This window comes from Pteropus medius, unplaced genomic scaffold (genome assembly GCF_902729225.1).
Source record: "Pteropus medius unplaced genomic scaffold, Ma_sr-lr_union100, whole genome shotgun sequence".
In the NCBI taxonomy this organism is placed as follows: domain Eukaryota; kingdom Metazoa; phylum Chordata; class Mammalia; order Chiroptera; family Pteropodidae; genus Pteropus; species Pteropus medius.
Window position 1 is genome coordinate 5300941 of NW_024351731.1, and position 15043 is coordinate 5315983.

General features: G+C 53.9%; 1 protein-coding gene across 3 annotated transcripts in view; it reads right to left on the reverse strand.

Moving 5' to 3' along the window:
• The window catches only part of TRAPPC9 (trafficking protein particle complex subunit 9), a 321573-nt gene that overhangs the window by 57558 nt on the left and 248972 nt on the right, over window positions 1-15043 (reverse strand). For all 3 annotated transcript variants that reach the window (XM_039845905.1, XM_039845906.1, XM_039845908.1), the window contains one exon: window positions 5227-5317. In XM_039845905.1, the coding sequence (XP_039701839.1) occupies window positions 5227-5317 (91 nt within the window). The remainder of the gene's footprint in view (window positions 1-5226; window positions 5318-15043) is intronic.

Below are 15043 nucleotides of genomic sequence, written 5' to 3' on the forward strand. Positions count from 1 at the left end.
ATCCCATAAAATACTAACAACTTCAGGGAATCCTTGCTGTGGGAATGACCCCAAAACACAGAGAAAGCTCTATGTACAAGCCGCTAATATGTAACCTACGTAACAGTGAACATCTCAACAAAGCAACTGAGACATCAAGCGACAGATCAAGGATTAAATTCCCTCGCATCCGTCTGATGCAATATGGTGAGGCCCTCATGGCATGCATAAGACATGTTAATAACATAGAAATGTTTGTTTTTCCAAATAGGAAAAAGAAGACAAAAGTACAAACGCAGTATGATCCCCTCTATGAACAAAATTTAAATTGGGGGATAGCACGAAGACTTCGAAAACAGACCGATCGCCAGTAAAGAGACTGAATCAGTAATCCAAAACCTCCCAACGACAGAAGTCCAGAACCAGACGGCTTCGCTGGTGAATTCTACCAAAATTCAAAGAAGAATTAATCCCATCCTTCTCGAACTCTTCCAAAAACCAGAAGAGGACGTAACTCTTCCAAACTCATCCTGTGAGGCCAGCATTACCCTGACACCAAAACCAGACAAGGACTCGAGGAAAAAACAAACTTCCAGGCCAATGTCCCTGATGAACATAGATGCAAAAATCCTCAATGAAGTATTAGTAAATGGAATTTAGCAATACATTAAAAGGATCGTTCAAAACCTACAATCGAGTGGGTCTATTCAGGGATGCAAAGATGGTTCGACATCTGCGAATCAGTCAACGCGATGCACCACTTAACAAAATGAAAGACAGAAAGTCAGATGATCATCTCAACAGATGCGGAAAAAGCATCTGACAAAATTCAATATCCATTTATGATAAAAATTCTCAATAAAGAGTGTATAGAGGGAATGTACCTCAGCACAATAAAGGTCATATATAACAAGCCCACAGTGAACATCATACTCAATCGTGAAAAACTGAGAGTTTCTCCTCTAAGCTCAGGAAGAAGACGAAGATGCCCCCGCCTGCCATTGTTACTCCGTGCAATACCGGAAGTCCTAGCCAGAGCTATTAGGCAAGAAATAAGAGGCATCCAAATTGGAAAAGAAGAAGTAAAACTGTCACTATTTTCAGATACCATGATTTTATATATAGAAAACCCTAAAGACTCCATTAAAAAAAACTGTTAGAATAAGCAAATTCATAAAGTCACAGGATAGAAAATCAATACACGAAAATCTGTTGCATTTATCTATACTAATAATAAACTATCAGAGAAATTAAAAAAACAAACCTTTCACAATTGCATCAAAAAGAATAAAATACCTAGAAATAAATTTAACCAAGGTGAAGGACCTGTATATTGAAAACTACATTAATGAAAGAAATTGAAGACGACACAAATAAATGGAAAGGTATTCTGTGCTCATGTATTGAAAGAATCAATACCGCTTTAAAAAAAAATACATACCATCCAAAGCAATCTATAGATTCAACGCAATCTCTATCAACATTCCAATGGCATCTCTCACAAAAATAGAACAAATAATTCTAAAATGTGTATAGAACCACAAAAGACCCCAAATAGCCAAAGCAATCTCGAGAAAGAAGAACAAAGCCGGAGGTCTCGCACTCCCTGATTTCAAAATTACAGAGCTATAGTAATTAAAACACTACGGTATTGGCATAAAAACAGACACATGGATCAGTGGAACAAAATTGAGAGCCTGGAAATAAACCCACACATATATGGTCAATGAGTTTATGACACAGTTGCCAAGAGTACACAATGAGGAAAGGACGGTCTCTTTAGTAAACGGTGTTAGGAAAAATGAACAGCCACATGCAAAAGAATGAAACTTGACTACTATCTCTCACCATAAAAAAAAAACCAAAAAACCAAAAAAAACAACAACTCAAAATGAATTAAAGACTTGAGTGTAAAGACCGGAAACCATGAAACTCCCAGAAGAAAACAGGATAAGCTCCTTGACACAGGTTTTGGAGATGATTTTTTAAAATCTGACATCAAAAGCGAAGGCAATGAAAGCAAAATAAACGTGGGACTATGGCAAACTAAAAAGCCTCTGCGCAGCGAAGGACACCGCCGGCAACAGGAACGGGAACAGGCACGTGCGGAGTGGGAGGAAGTGTATGCAAATCGCGTACCTGAGCGGGGCTCATACCGAAAATCCATACGGCACTCATACAACTCAACGGCAAAACAGGCAAAATCAACCCAATTTTAAATGCGTAGAAGATCTGAACAGACGTTTTCCAAAGAGGACATACAGATGGCCGACAAGTACATGAAGAGATGCTCAACATCATTACCGTCCTGTGAAATGCAATTCAAAGCCTGCGATGAGATATCACCTCACACCTGTCTGAAGAGCTATTATCAAAAACACAAGCAATTACGAGTGCAGGTGAGGATGTGGAGAAAGGGGAACCCTCGTGCACTGTTGGTGGGGTTGTTGGTGGGGTGCAGCCCCTACGGAAAACGGGATGGAGGGTCCTCGAGAGATTAGAAATAGACCTGCCACACAACCCGGCAATCCCCCTTCTGGGTATTTATCCAAAGAAAACGAAAACGCTCACTTGAAAAGGTATCTGCGGCCCCCGCGTGCACTGCAGCGTTACTTCTAACAGCCGAGACGTGGGAACAGCCTAAGTGTCCGTCAACGGATGAGCAGATAAAGAAGACGCGGCGCCCAGACAGGATGGAATGTTACTCAGCCACAAAGAAGAACGAAATCTTGCCACTGTGAGGACTTGCGTGGAGGGACCTGGGGCACTCCACTAAGTGAAATGAGCCAGACAGAGAAAGATAAATACCGGATGATCTCACTCATATGTGGAATCCAAAAGCAAACACAAAAAACCTGCAAGCTCGTAGATACAGAGCACAGATGGGGGGCAGAGATAAATGGGGGAAGAGGGTCGAAAGGTAAAAAACAGTGAGAAATGCACACGAATGAGATGACACAGAGGCTGTGTGGGTGGTGGGAAAGGGCCCTCTCTCTAGCTCGTCTGATTGTCCCTAGCCCTCCCCCATGAGGACAGGCTGCTTCACGGGCTGATCCCGTGGGGAGGGCGCGGCTCCAGCATGAGGAACGCGTGTTTGAACCGAGTCTGTCACTCCGCAGCCGGGCAGTGCCGGGCACAACCGACCTGGCCAAGCCCCGTGTGCCCGTTTGGAGTCCGGGCACCTCGCCTGGCAGGGGATGCACACTTGCAAAACAGTTATTTTTAAATAAGAGGCTGTATGTCTTTGAGTTGCCTGCACATGCCTGTTGTCAGCCAGGCCAAATGGGTGACGTCTGGGAACTCGAGGAGCACCTGTCAGGTAAGCGAGGGCCTGCCAGGGGCTGGCAGCCTGTGCAGTGACACCTGAACCCCCTCCACAGGCTCTGGGGAGCTGCAGGGCCCCAGGCGTCAGATCCACTGCAGAAGAGACAGGGAGGGTGCAAGGTGACACATGCTGAGGCCAGGGATGGAGCCCCTGCCCCGCCTCAAGGAGACGCTGGGCTGGGGAGGCCGGCATGGGCGGGAGGGAGGCAGACACAATGCATGGCCTTCTCTCGTGGGCACTGTCCTGGAACTGCTCACGACACCACCGAGGAACACAGTCATTTGATAAAACAGCTCAAGAACCTTAAAAACGTTCATGTCTTTTGACTTAGGAATTCCAAAACTAGAAAATCCATCTAGTGAGAAAAATCGGACAAAAATGCGTGTATGAAGACGCTCACCAGAACAGCCAGACACGACAGTACTTAGTTAGTCGTGACGCCGAGCAGGAAAACCTTACATGCTTCTGCAGAATGCTTCTGCCACGAGGACAGGCCCCGGGCCGAGGCGGGGTGCCGCCGGGAGACCCGAAGTGCAGCCTGAGCCCTGGTCCCCGGCCTCCACGGGGCCCCCGGCACAAACGCCTGTGCATCATTCACCAGGTGCATCATTAACACCTGCACTGTCTGCCAACAACACACTGGTGCACACGCAACACGCGTCTCCACAGCAGCTGACCCGAACGCTGTCCACCGCCATCTGGAAAGGACCCAATGCGAATGTGGCAAAGCGCCCTCCGGCCCCCTCGCCCCCCTCCCTCTGCGGCTCTGACTCTGCAAGGACCCGGTGCCCACGGGCTCACCCAGGGCATGGTTGCACTGTGACCATTCGCTCCCTACTTCTCCCGCCTGGCACGACACGCTGACATGAGTTTGGCTTCATTTTGCTTCACAGCGCCAGTTTCCCAGGGCCTGTCCCAGCCCCAGGGGTGGGAGGGTCTAGGTGTTTGACCGCCCTCAGCTGCCCACATCTGGACAGTAGCTGGCCATGCCCAGGTAATCACAAGACACGACACTCTAACCTAGAAAGGTGTTGGGGTGGAGGGAGGCCCCACAGGTGCCAGCAGTGATGCCCTCTGCAGAAACACCGTCACCTGCCTTCCACTCAGGCTGGCTCGGGGCGGAGGGCACAGAGGGAGCTACCTGGGTGTGACATGCGGCCCACTCACAGCGGCCAGCAGGGTCGCTCACAGGACCCCGACTGCCTGCGGGAGGTGGCAGCCCAGCGGGGCCGAGGCCCCATGCGGTGAGCAGGGGTGCTGGAGGAAGGGTCTGCTCCCCTTCAAGCCCCTGGGATAACCCTCACGTGTCTCCCGTGTGCAAAGGGGGAGATCGAGCTTATTCCTTCCCTGGTGGAAGGACCAGACACTAACCTACCACGACTTCTTGGGTGAAGAAAGAAGATATAGACGTGTCGGCAACTGACTGTTCCTATTGGACTGAAAATAGATTACGTGATAAAAAATAAAGCCCCTCGCTTCAACAAAAATCCTATTTAGCTTGCTTCTCAGCAAAATATTGTTGACGGCTCTTCAGAAAGGCACAGACTGGGGTGAACGTCTGTGCCCAGGTGCAGGGGAAGCGGACGTCCAAGCACGTCGTGCCAAGTGTCAAGTCACGGAGCCTCTTGCGCTGAGCACCAGGCTGAGCTCAGGAGCTCGCGACACACACCCTCCCATGTCGGGCACGTGACAAGCTGTCAAAGCCATCTGCATGCGAGGAACAGAGGCAGGAGGGAGCTGCACCCCCATTACTCCCCAGCACTCAAACCTCTGCAGAAGACGCGGCCGCCTGGACATGGTCGCAGGCCACGGTGCAGGACGGCAGCGAGGTGGGCTCCGCTGCCCACGAGGTCCCCGTGGTGACCTGGGCACACACAGACGAGCACGTGCTTGCACGGGGAGTGGTGACACGCGGTACTCACCCCACTGCAGAGGGGCCAGCTGCAGCTGCTCCAGGACCGGCTGGCTCAGCAGCCCTTCCACACCTGCCTCGCCCGTGCGCTTCAGAGAAGGGTGAGCCTTGGTCAAGGAAAACACAGGACGAGAGGAGGGGTTCCAGAAGTGTCTACACAGGCCCCTCACAGAGCAAACCGCCCACAGCAGACACGTGCCCTCCTCTTCTTGTGATGGTCTAACCAGCCTCTAAGGCATCAACTGCGTGTGTGGAAAACAACGTTTCAAGTGCCTCCCCCCCCACCCCCAACCCAGGTAAATCAAGCTACTGTTTTGTAAGGAAGGGAAACCCACCGGGGGGATTTTAACCCAACAACTAGTCTTGCTGGGGGAGATCGGGCAAACGGAAGGCTGTTTTCCCTGACAAAGCAAGCAGACCACGCTCGCTGTCCAGCACGACCACAAGCGCTTCTCGACGCTGTGGTGTCACGCTGGCTTCCTGCCGTCGTGCCACGCGTCTGGGTGGAATCACACACGTTACCACGGATGGGCTCATGTCCGCGAGTTCATCGTCGAGGAAGCCAGACCGCCCTCGGCACGCGCATTGAAAACATCAGGCTTAGACGCGCAGAAAACGGAACTCCCCAGGCACTAATGTTAAAACGGCCGATGTGCTTCTCAGAAATGGATCCATAAACCTCTCCTTCTCCTACAGAAGGGCAGGTGGCAGGGACGCGACCGGCGCCCCCGCTCTCTCCCCGCTCAGGCTCCGTGCAAACCCCTTCCTTCCAGAACGCCCTCTTCCTCCCCTTCTGCCCGGCCGACTCGAGCCCCCGGTCCCCCTCAAGTTCCAGTGTCTCACACAGCTACTGATGGTGACGACATTTAACGAGCGAGCGCACGCACATCCCCACGTTCCCGTGACGGTAGGCGAGAGTGAATGGGTGGTTTTCGTCAATAGCTGACGGTCACCGGTGCGGGTCGCCCACAGGCTCGTGGCTAGAACGAGGCCAGCCGTAACTCCTGACGGGATGACGCTGGCGTCAGCATAAGTGATGAAGCCCTCAGCCTACTCTGGGCACACGTGGCTACTAGTGTTCAGGACGTGAGGAAACAGCCTCGGAAAGGTCAGAAACTGTGAGTGACAGAATGGACACTAGCCTGGCCCGGTCGCTCAGTGTCACATGGGGCTGAGGGGGAGTAGACCCAGATCTCCTCACTGGACAGAGCCCGCCTCCCTGCTCGGGGGCACGGGTGGAGGCACGCCCACTCCCAGGGGACGCTGGCCAGTTCCAGGGGCTCCTCCGCATCCACATGCCCGACCACGGCCACCACGGGGCTGGTCCACCTCTGCTGTCGCTCAGTCAGCCGCACCGCACCGCACGCTGTGACACCACCAGGGGCTGTGGATTCTCGTCTGGGGTGGTTTCTAGCAGGGGAGGGCTCCTGTGGGTCCCAAGTGGGACTGTACACGCTCATTCTCCGGTCCCTGAACCAACAAGACCCCCGGGGAGCAGGGAGAGGGGTCGTCCCTCTCCCAAGGGGTGTGGCCCAGGGGCGGGTCAGTGTGGCCCCTGGTGAGACCACAGGCCACTGTGCACATGGCTTGGTGATGGTTGGGGAGTGGCACCCTTCCCGGGAGCAGTCACGTCTGCTGAATCCGTGTCCCGGGCCTACCGCCCACCCTCCCGACCTGCCTTGGTTCAACGTCCCCCTGCAGCCCTGCCCCCAGCACCACCCCCTGTGCAATGGTGAAGGACCAGAGCCCAGGGACTTGCCCTGCGGTGGAGAGGCGAGGCCATCCCCTTTTGCCCGCTTCACGGTCATGTGACAGAGCTACTTCCCTTCTCACAGAGAAGACATCCCGTAAGGCACCTGGGGCTCACTATAATCAGCGTTGCAAGGAGAGTGCCAGCAAAAGCACCCGCTCCCCTTCTCTTGGTTTGGGCTCAGCTTGGCTCCAACAACAACCCCCCGACTCAGAGAAACTCACTCTCAGTGACACGACTCTCTGTGAAAGAACTGCCCCCGAGGGAATTCGAAGTCGCGGACTCATGGACACGCAGCTGGCCCCAGAGAGCAGGAATGGGGACGGGGACAGGGGCTTTCCTGACAGGCGGCAGGCTCCGTGGCACGTGACTTCCATGCTCCTTTCAACCGAGCGGGACAGGCAGAGTCTACGGTGTGCACGTGAGAAGCCAGAAGCAGGGGACTCAGCAGCGTGGTCCTTGTCACTCGAAGCAGAAATTTCCTGGGGCTCCTCTTAACTCTGTGTCCAAGCTCCTTCCTGCAGCATGACAGCTCTGGAAGGGAGAGGTGACTTGCTCAAGAACACACGTCCACCAGATTGGCAAAGATCCAAGAGCCTGAAAACCTGCACAATGGCGAAGCTGTGGGAATGCAGGTGCACGCGCTCTGCCACTGGGCGGGAGACAGGATGCTCGCTATGCAGCGACACGCGGCTTCCCGAGACGCGTGCTATTAAGCGAACAAAGCAAGAGGCATCTGTGTTTAAAAAAAGGTGAGACTGTGCCTGTGTTCACTTCCGGTCTCAGAAAGAACTTCTGAAATATGAGCAAGGATCGAATAAAAGGGGGTATTTGGGCAGGTAGGAGCATCCGTCTAAAAAACCTTTTTGAACCGTGTGTACATTTTGCCTATTTAAAATAAAATAAAAGTTATTTTAGGAGAAGTAAATAATAAAGTTCTCCTAATGACACACGAATGAAGCAGAGACTGTGAGCCACTGCAGCCCTGGGACGTGTGAACACGGCTGAGCTCAAGGGCGGGGCTGACGAAGTCCATTCACGTCCCCCCGCTCAGACCCGGCACGCAGACCGCTGACAGATTTGGGTTTAAGATGCACGCTTTCGGGTGTCTTTCTTTCTGTTTTCTTTCCCGATTCTCTCCGGGGGTGATTTTCACTTGCATGACATCAAGACTTCAGCATGTGGCATCTTACCCCTTTTTATTAAAACGATCACGCGAGCTTTGAAGGCAGATCACACCGCGGTGCAGGGCCGAGACGCGGAGCTCTGAAACGGCTGGTGACAGGAGCGAGTCAGCGAGTCACCACAAAGCTGCCGATGGCACCGGGCTTTGCAAACCATTCCAACAGCACGTTTCTGTATTAATGTGCTTTCAGTTATGAGCCATAAAATTATACAGCTGAACTAATAAAGCTAATGACCTGCAAGCACGTCCCCTCCCTCCCTTTCAGCCCCATAAGCCACCAAAAGAGTGGACACGTGAATGCAGAGCTGGTTGACCGGTCAGTTGTGCAGCTGCTTAACCAGCCACGATTACATCCAAGATTACGATATTACAGTAACGATGGCAGAGGTGGCAGTGGCCACTGTTTCCCAAATACACAGACACTGGCATTTGAGGCAAGAGGTCAATAAATAATGATGGCAACGGCGATAATTGCTGTCGTTATTTCTAGTAGAAGATACGTTCTAAACAGCCTCCCACGAGAGAGGCCCCGTGGCAGGTGTTTAACACTTGTCTTCTCAATTTCATACTATTTTCAAATTAAGACTTGAGAACCTGGTGGGTATAAAGTAGGGACTGTTAATTTGATTTTAAAGATTTTTTTTTTATTTAATTCAGGTCCATGCAGAGAATAAGAAGCTGACAACACAGCTCACCAGGAAGTGGCAGGATCAAGGCTGTGTGACCCTGGAGCACATGTGCCGTCCCCACTTTCAGATACTTCACTGTAAACATAGTATCGACTCCTCACAGTAAACCTAGAAGCAAGGACCCATGAGTCTCCGCTGACAAACAAGGATCCTTTTGTGCACAGGGCCGGGATTCCGGATGGTCTCCACGGCCACCAGCGGCGTCAGCATGGACGCCCAGCCTGGAGCGAGCCTGGCGCGAGCCTGGCCAGCTAGCTCCTCCCTCCAGCCCAGAGGAAAGCCTGCTGGGAGCTCTCCGTGGTGCTGAAGAACCTCCTCCCCTGAAGCCTTTACTCGTCACCTGGGACACAGCAATTACGTTTCCAATTAAATCATAGGCTCCTGTCTCCAAGACCTGCCACTGTCCTCTGGAAGAGCAGGGACGGTGACACTCCAGGACTGCGGAATCACTGTTGGTGCCAACCCAAGCTTTGCAAGTCTCCTGGACCACACACACGCATGACTGACAATCCCTGTGCACCTGAAGCAGAAGCAAGTTTAGCCCAGCTCACGCCCTGTCTCTGGAGCCTCCCGCAGGCAGTTTCTAACTCCCTCACGGGAAACCCCGCACGGCTTGCACAGCGCTCTCCATGCTTGCCCCTTCTGCCTCAAGACACGGCTGAGTCGCCTGGAGTCACTACAAATCACTCATGCTTCCTGCCTGTCGTAAACCCTCAGAGGTGGTGAGTCAGGAGACCCAGGGTCCGGGGCTGGCCTCACTCAGGTTAAACGTCCTCCACCATCCACTGCTCAAAGACAGCAAGGCCAGCGAGCAGGCATCCCTGCCCTCTGAACTGCTTAGCTGCTAATTTTCCACAAAGTGATGATGAAAGAGTTCAGAGGCCGGGGGTGGGGGTGAGGAAAGGCGTCCTCGGTCATGGGTACTGTGCCTGGCACATGGTAGGTGCTCAATAAACGCCTCCTGCTTACCGCTGAGCGTCTCTCTGTCGGTCACCCAGGGACCATCTCTTAGAGTCCTTGCGGTAATTTCGGGCTGAGAAAGCCTCGGGGACATGAAATAACTCTCCCCACACCAGGACGGACGGGCACGGGGGCTCAGAGGCAGCTGTCTGGGCCCCAGCGCAGCTCCGTCCCCTGTCCCGACTTCCTCCCCACGTGCCACGCGCTGCCAGGGAGGCTGGTCCTCACTCCGCAGCACAGCAGACGGACTGGGGCAGGGTCTCGCCTTCAAAGCACCTCTAAAAGATGAAACCCTTGGGGTGCCGTGGGACCTCAGAGGGCACCTCGCAGAGGGCAAGAGTCCCTTGGTCCCTAAATAGCTCACTATTCCTCCTGTGAGGTAACCCATGAGGTTTTGGGGTCACACCTGTTCAGCAGTACTGGTATCATTCCATGAGGGGTATGGGTTTGTCCCTACAGAGGAGAAACTCCCGCAGGCAGTTTCTAACACCAGTGCTCAGGGCCAGGACTGCACGGCACGTGGAAGCGGCGTCCCCTTCTGGAAAAGGGGGGAGGTTCTGCCACCTGCACGAGGACAGCCCCAGTCTGGCCAGCGGTGAGCGCCAGCTCGACATTGGGCAAGCCGTCCCTCGGCTCTGGGGCTCCTTGCCCAACTCCCACAGTAGCACCGGCCACCCCAGGCTCCAGACGTTTATTGCCATGACTGAGACCTGCCTGGAGCCCTCTGCGGCCTTGTCATTCTGGTGACCACTGACCCATCTCTGGAGCTTAAACTTCACCTTCTGTGGGATGTCCTATCTGATGCACCCCAAGCCCTTCCTGCCGGCCGAGAGTGCTACACCTGTTAGCGCACCTGCCCTGCACTCGCCACGTAGGTGTGCACGTGCCCCCGCATGCTCCGGCCTTAATCCACACACCAAAGTACTTATCAATACCTACTACGTACGCCGTGGAAGGTTCTAGGGATGAAAAGACCAACCGAGATGAGATCCTTCCTACTTTTAAGAAGCCCAGTCTATTGTGGGAGGATTAGACCTTATTAGTCACCCATCATTATTAATTCAATTTAATTAACGAATCAGTATTTGAGCAGAACCTTTTTGTTTACAGATGTTCTCACGCACACTGTCTCAGTTAATCTTCTATGTGTCCCGGGAACCGTGAACGTTTGCTTCCAAATCTGAGAAACAGCCGGATGCAAGGAAAATGTGGAAGGTTCATAAACACCATCCTCTCATTTTCACTGGCCGTGAGCAGTGAAGCATTTGGAAGTGCACCGCGGTGTAAGGGCGTCTGAAACCACGGCAGCTCGCGATATCGCGTGTGTATTTATGTGACCTGGTCTGGTATTTTAGAAAAAAACGATTGTTCGATCAGCTCTCCCCCTGGGGACCGGGTGGCCCAGCGAGTGGCCAGGCTCCTCTGAGCCTGCGGGCCTGAGCTGCCGGCCTCACCTCTCACAGGAGAGCAGCGCCGTGGTCTCAACGCCTGGCTGCTACACGCGGTCCGCTGAGCGAAGCCGGAAGCCGGTCCCAGGAGGGCAGCTGACGCAGGCACCTCCACAGCGGCTTCTAGGTGAGTGCCCTGGAGTGGGCGCCGGGGGCTTCACCTCGGCACCCCCCGCCTCACCGCCAGAAGACAGGCTGTCTGTGCCCACGCGCCAGCTCTGGAGTGACTACAGGTGCGGGAACTTAGCCCAGCCCCACTCCAGTGCAAATAAATTAGCAAATTGTCATAAACAGAAATTACACTAATGGAAAGATGCTTTAAGTGATTAATGAGCCTCTTTCCCGTGACTTTGTTTTTCAATTTGCTTCATGAACTTTGAGGATGTTGATGCTGGTTTTCTCACCCCAGGGGGGGCGCCAGCATCTCCTGTCAGCTCCCTGGTGTGAGAGACCCAACTGGACAGAAAATGCCAGGCAGCGTGACGAGCTGCCCGGGGAAGAGTCTGCAAGTGGCTCAGCCCTGCGGGTCCGGTCAGGACGGACGGCAGCGGGGAACGCAGAGCGCGCTGCAGGGGGCGGCACCCGCCGGCGGCGTGCCGGAGGCGAGGTGCCCGCGCTTCAGGTTCCGTCTGCAACACGGGAAGAATTCAGAGGGCCGGCAGGGACCAGAGGCTCTTCTGCTGTTCGTGGCACGGAGCCGAGGGCACTGACTCAGAGGCCAAGCGGCTGGATGCAAATCCCAGCTCTGCCGCTGACAAGCTGGGTGGCCTGAGATGAGGTAGTTAATCTCACTGGGCCTCAGTTTCCCCATCTGTGGAGTGTGGATCCAAATGTACTTTGTGGGATTTTGTAAAAACTGAGTGAGTAAATCTATATAAATCACTCAGAACAGTGCCTGGCATCTGGTAAATGCCACAGGCGTGTTAGCTGTTATTTAAGCTCTGCAATTTTATGATTCTATTATATAAGATACACATGTTCACAAGCACTGTCACACCAAAAGTACACAAAATGCACACAAGCCCAACACGAACCAATGCTCACACGCACACCACACATCACACACACCCCCCAACACAGATTTGAACCAGAGCTTGCTGGCTGGGGAAATCCTCCCCGACTCCCATAGACCAGCCAAATCTGAACTGCATGTTCTGCGTGCCAAACCCTGACTCCTCTCAAAGTAATTTTATGACTACCATATTTGGTTCTGGGGAGACAGCAATCGAATCTGTGTGCCTCCCACCTGATTTCCCTGCCCACCGATGGCCCAATGGCCAGGGTGACTTTACGGCGTCGAAGGTGCAACACTTCCCTTTGGCCATCAAAGCGTCTCCACTGAGAGACTAGAGGCCTCTGAACCAGGTGACTGCCACCAGCCATAAAAGCTAAGTTCCCTAAAGGCAGATACGAAACACGATTCTGCATTTACTTGAGATGATCAAGGAATCAGCTGTACTGATGACAGGAGCTGTTTGTATTAAAACCCATTTAGACAAAACTGTTTCTTCCAACATGACTATTAGAAGAACATAGCGTACCGTATTTTCAAGGAGCCTCGGCTAAAGGTCTCTGATATTTTTCACAGCGTGAGAGGACAGAGCTCCACTAAGAAGCACCTTTGAGAACAAGCTAGATAGAGGGTAAAGGGCGAGCGTGGGCGACCTAGCGCAGATAGCTTCCTCTCTGCCTGACTTCTAGGGGGAGGGCCCGGGAGCAGGCAGGTTCTCCTTGCTGGAAAGACAGCGGCCTCAGAAACAGACGCCAGGCCTGGCTGTGCTCCGAGCTGGCTGTCCCGCCCCTGATCAACCAAGCTGCAGGCACCGGGCCTACAGCCTTGGGTCATGCCTGTGAAACCACAGACAAAAAGTGAGGACAAATGTCGTAGCCGTGTTGAGCTTCCTGGGTTCACAGAGGGTGATGTGTGTCTGCGAGGCCGAACACGGACCCCACTTGATGACACACAGCCCGGGACACGGGTAGTCCCTCTGGAAAGCAGGACCCTGCGCTCGGAGAGAAAAGCCACATTGCTCCATTACTTCTGTCTCCAGAACTCAGCACCCCGCAAAGACAGTCCGCCCCTCACCGTGGGACATCGATTCTGAGGCATCTAAAGCGCTTTGCAGTTGGGCTCCGTGAGCCCCGGCCTCGCCCTCAACACGGCCAGATGGCTACGAACGGTCTCCGGACAGAGCGGGAGACGCGCGTGCTTATCAGACCACCTGGCAGAGATGCTGCCCAGATGGTCCGGGTCCATGGCCTTTGTGGGATCAGCTGAACTGTGCGCCCAGTTCTGGTCACGAATCTCACATGGGCTCGGATTCTGCTATGTCAGCAACACCTGAAACGCTGTCTGAAGGGAGATTCGCAATAAAAACAAGGAAAATGAGACGGTGAGACAGTACCAAGCCTGCTCCAAGCTGGTCCCGCACCTGCTCCCACACGAGTCGTCCGAGCAGGGCTGCCCCGGGGAAGCGAGCAGGCTTCTTTTAGGACAAATCTCGCTGGTGCCTCTCGTGCCTCTCGGCGCTCAGCAAACTGCAGCCGAGCCGGCACCCTGGGCTCCCGCGTCAATGAGACGCGGACGTCCACGCGCCATGTGGTTTTAACAACAGCGCTGGGCCCGGAGAACGAGATCACACTCTACCAGGCTGGTCCACAACTGGTTCTGCTCAGCACTCCCCACAGCTCCCAGCAGGTCACCAACAGATAGCTGCTGAGTGGACGATGTCATCTGACCTCAAGGCAAGCGAGAGCATTCCTCGGGGAAGGGGCTCGTGCTCCGTAAGTGCTCTAACTAGAGGTGAGCACCGAGTAGGCTAGGGAGAGTGGACATGTGAGGTCCACCGTAAAGGCCCTGGTCAAACGCTGACACTCACTTCCCCTTTCCTGAACTACAGACGGGAAGTGAAAACAGACGCAGTCGTGTCCCAAACATCCCCAAACCTGCCACCCCAGGGGACGCTCAGAACTACAACCCTGGCCCTTTTGGCAGGTCCCACTGGAGGCAGAAGAGAGGACACGGTAGACGGCCCCAGGTGACACCTGGCCACCATCTTCTCTGCACAGCTGAGGCCAGGTCACCGGAGCAGCACGAGGTCTCCTGGCAGGAAAGGGGGGCTCACGCTGCTGACACCTCCCAGGCTCAGGAGCTATGACATCCTCACAGGTGACCCCCGCCGCTAGTCAACAGGAAAACAGCACAGTTTTGGGGTCCTGGCTGTCCTGCCAGCCGTGCAATCTCAGGTGAGTTACTTCCAAAATTCACTTATTTTTTAAAAAGAAGTAAGCAATACCTGTTTTGCAGGTTTGGTTTAAGAAAAATGCTACTATCCTGCTTGGTACCTGGCAGGTGACAAGGCAGTAACCAAGGCAGGAGGAGGGGTAATGGCAGGAGGGCGACCACCAGGGTCACCTGTGGAGTCTAGGGTCCCGCTGACCGGAGCGTTCCCTCCTTGGCCTCTTGCGGCGAATGTGACGCGCCAAGGAACTGCCGCACGGGAGCTGTGCGACAGGTGCTTTCTCACTGGCGTGATGACAAAACTGGTCAACAGGGTTTCAAAGAAGGGACAGGTTCCTGGAATTTAAAGGAGAAGGCAGCTTCAAATGCATTAGCGCATCCGGCTGGGCCGGGGCCAGAGTGGAAATTCCACCGCAGACCCACGCAGCTTCGGGGACAAAGTGCCGTTTGGTCCCTGGTGCTCCACCCCCGATGGCCCACTGCCCTCTGCCCCCTGCTCGAAGGAGGTCACCTTGTCCCCGTGGTGGGCTCCCGACCTCCCCGGCAGCCTATG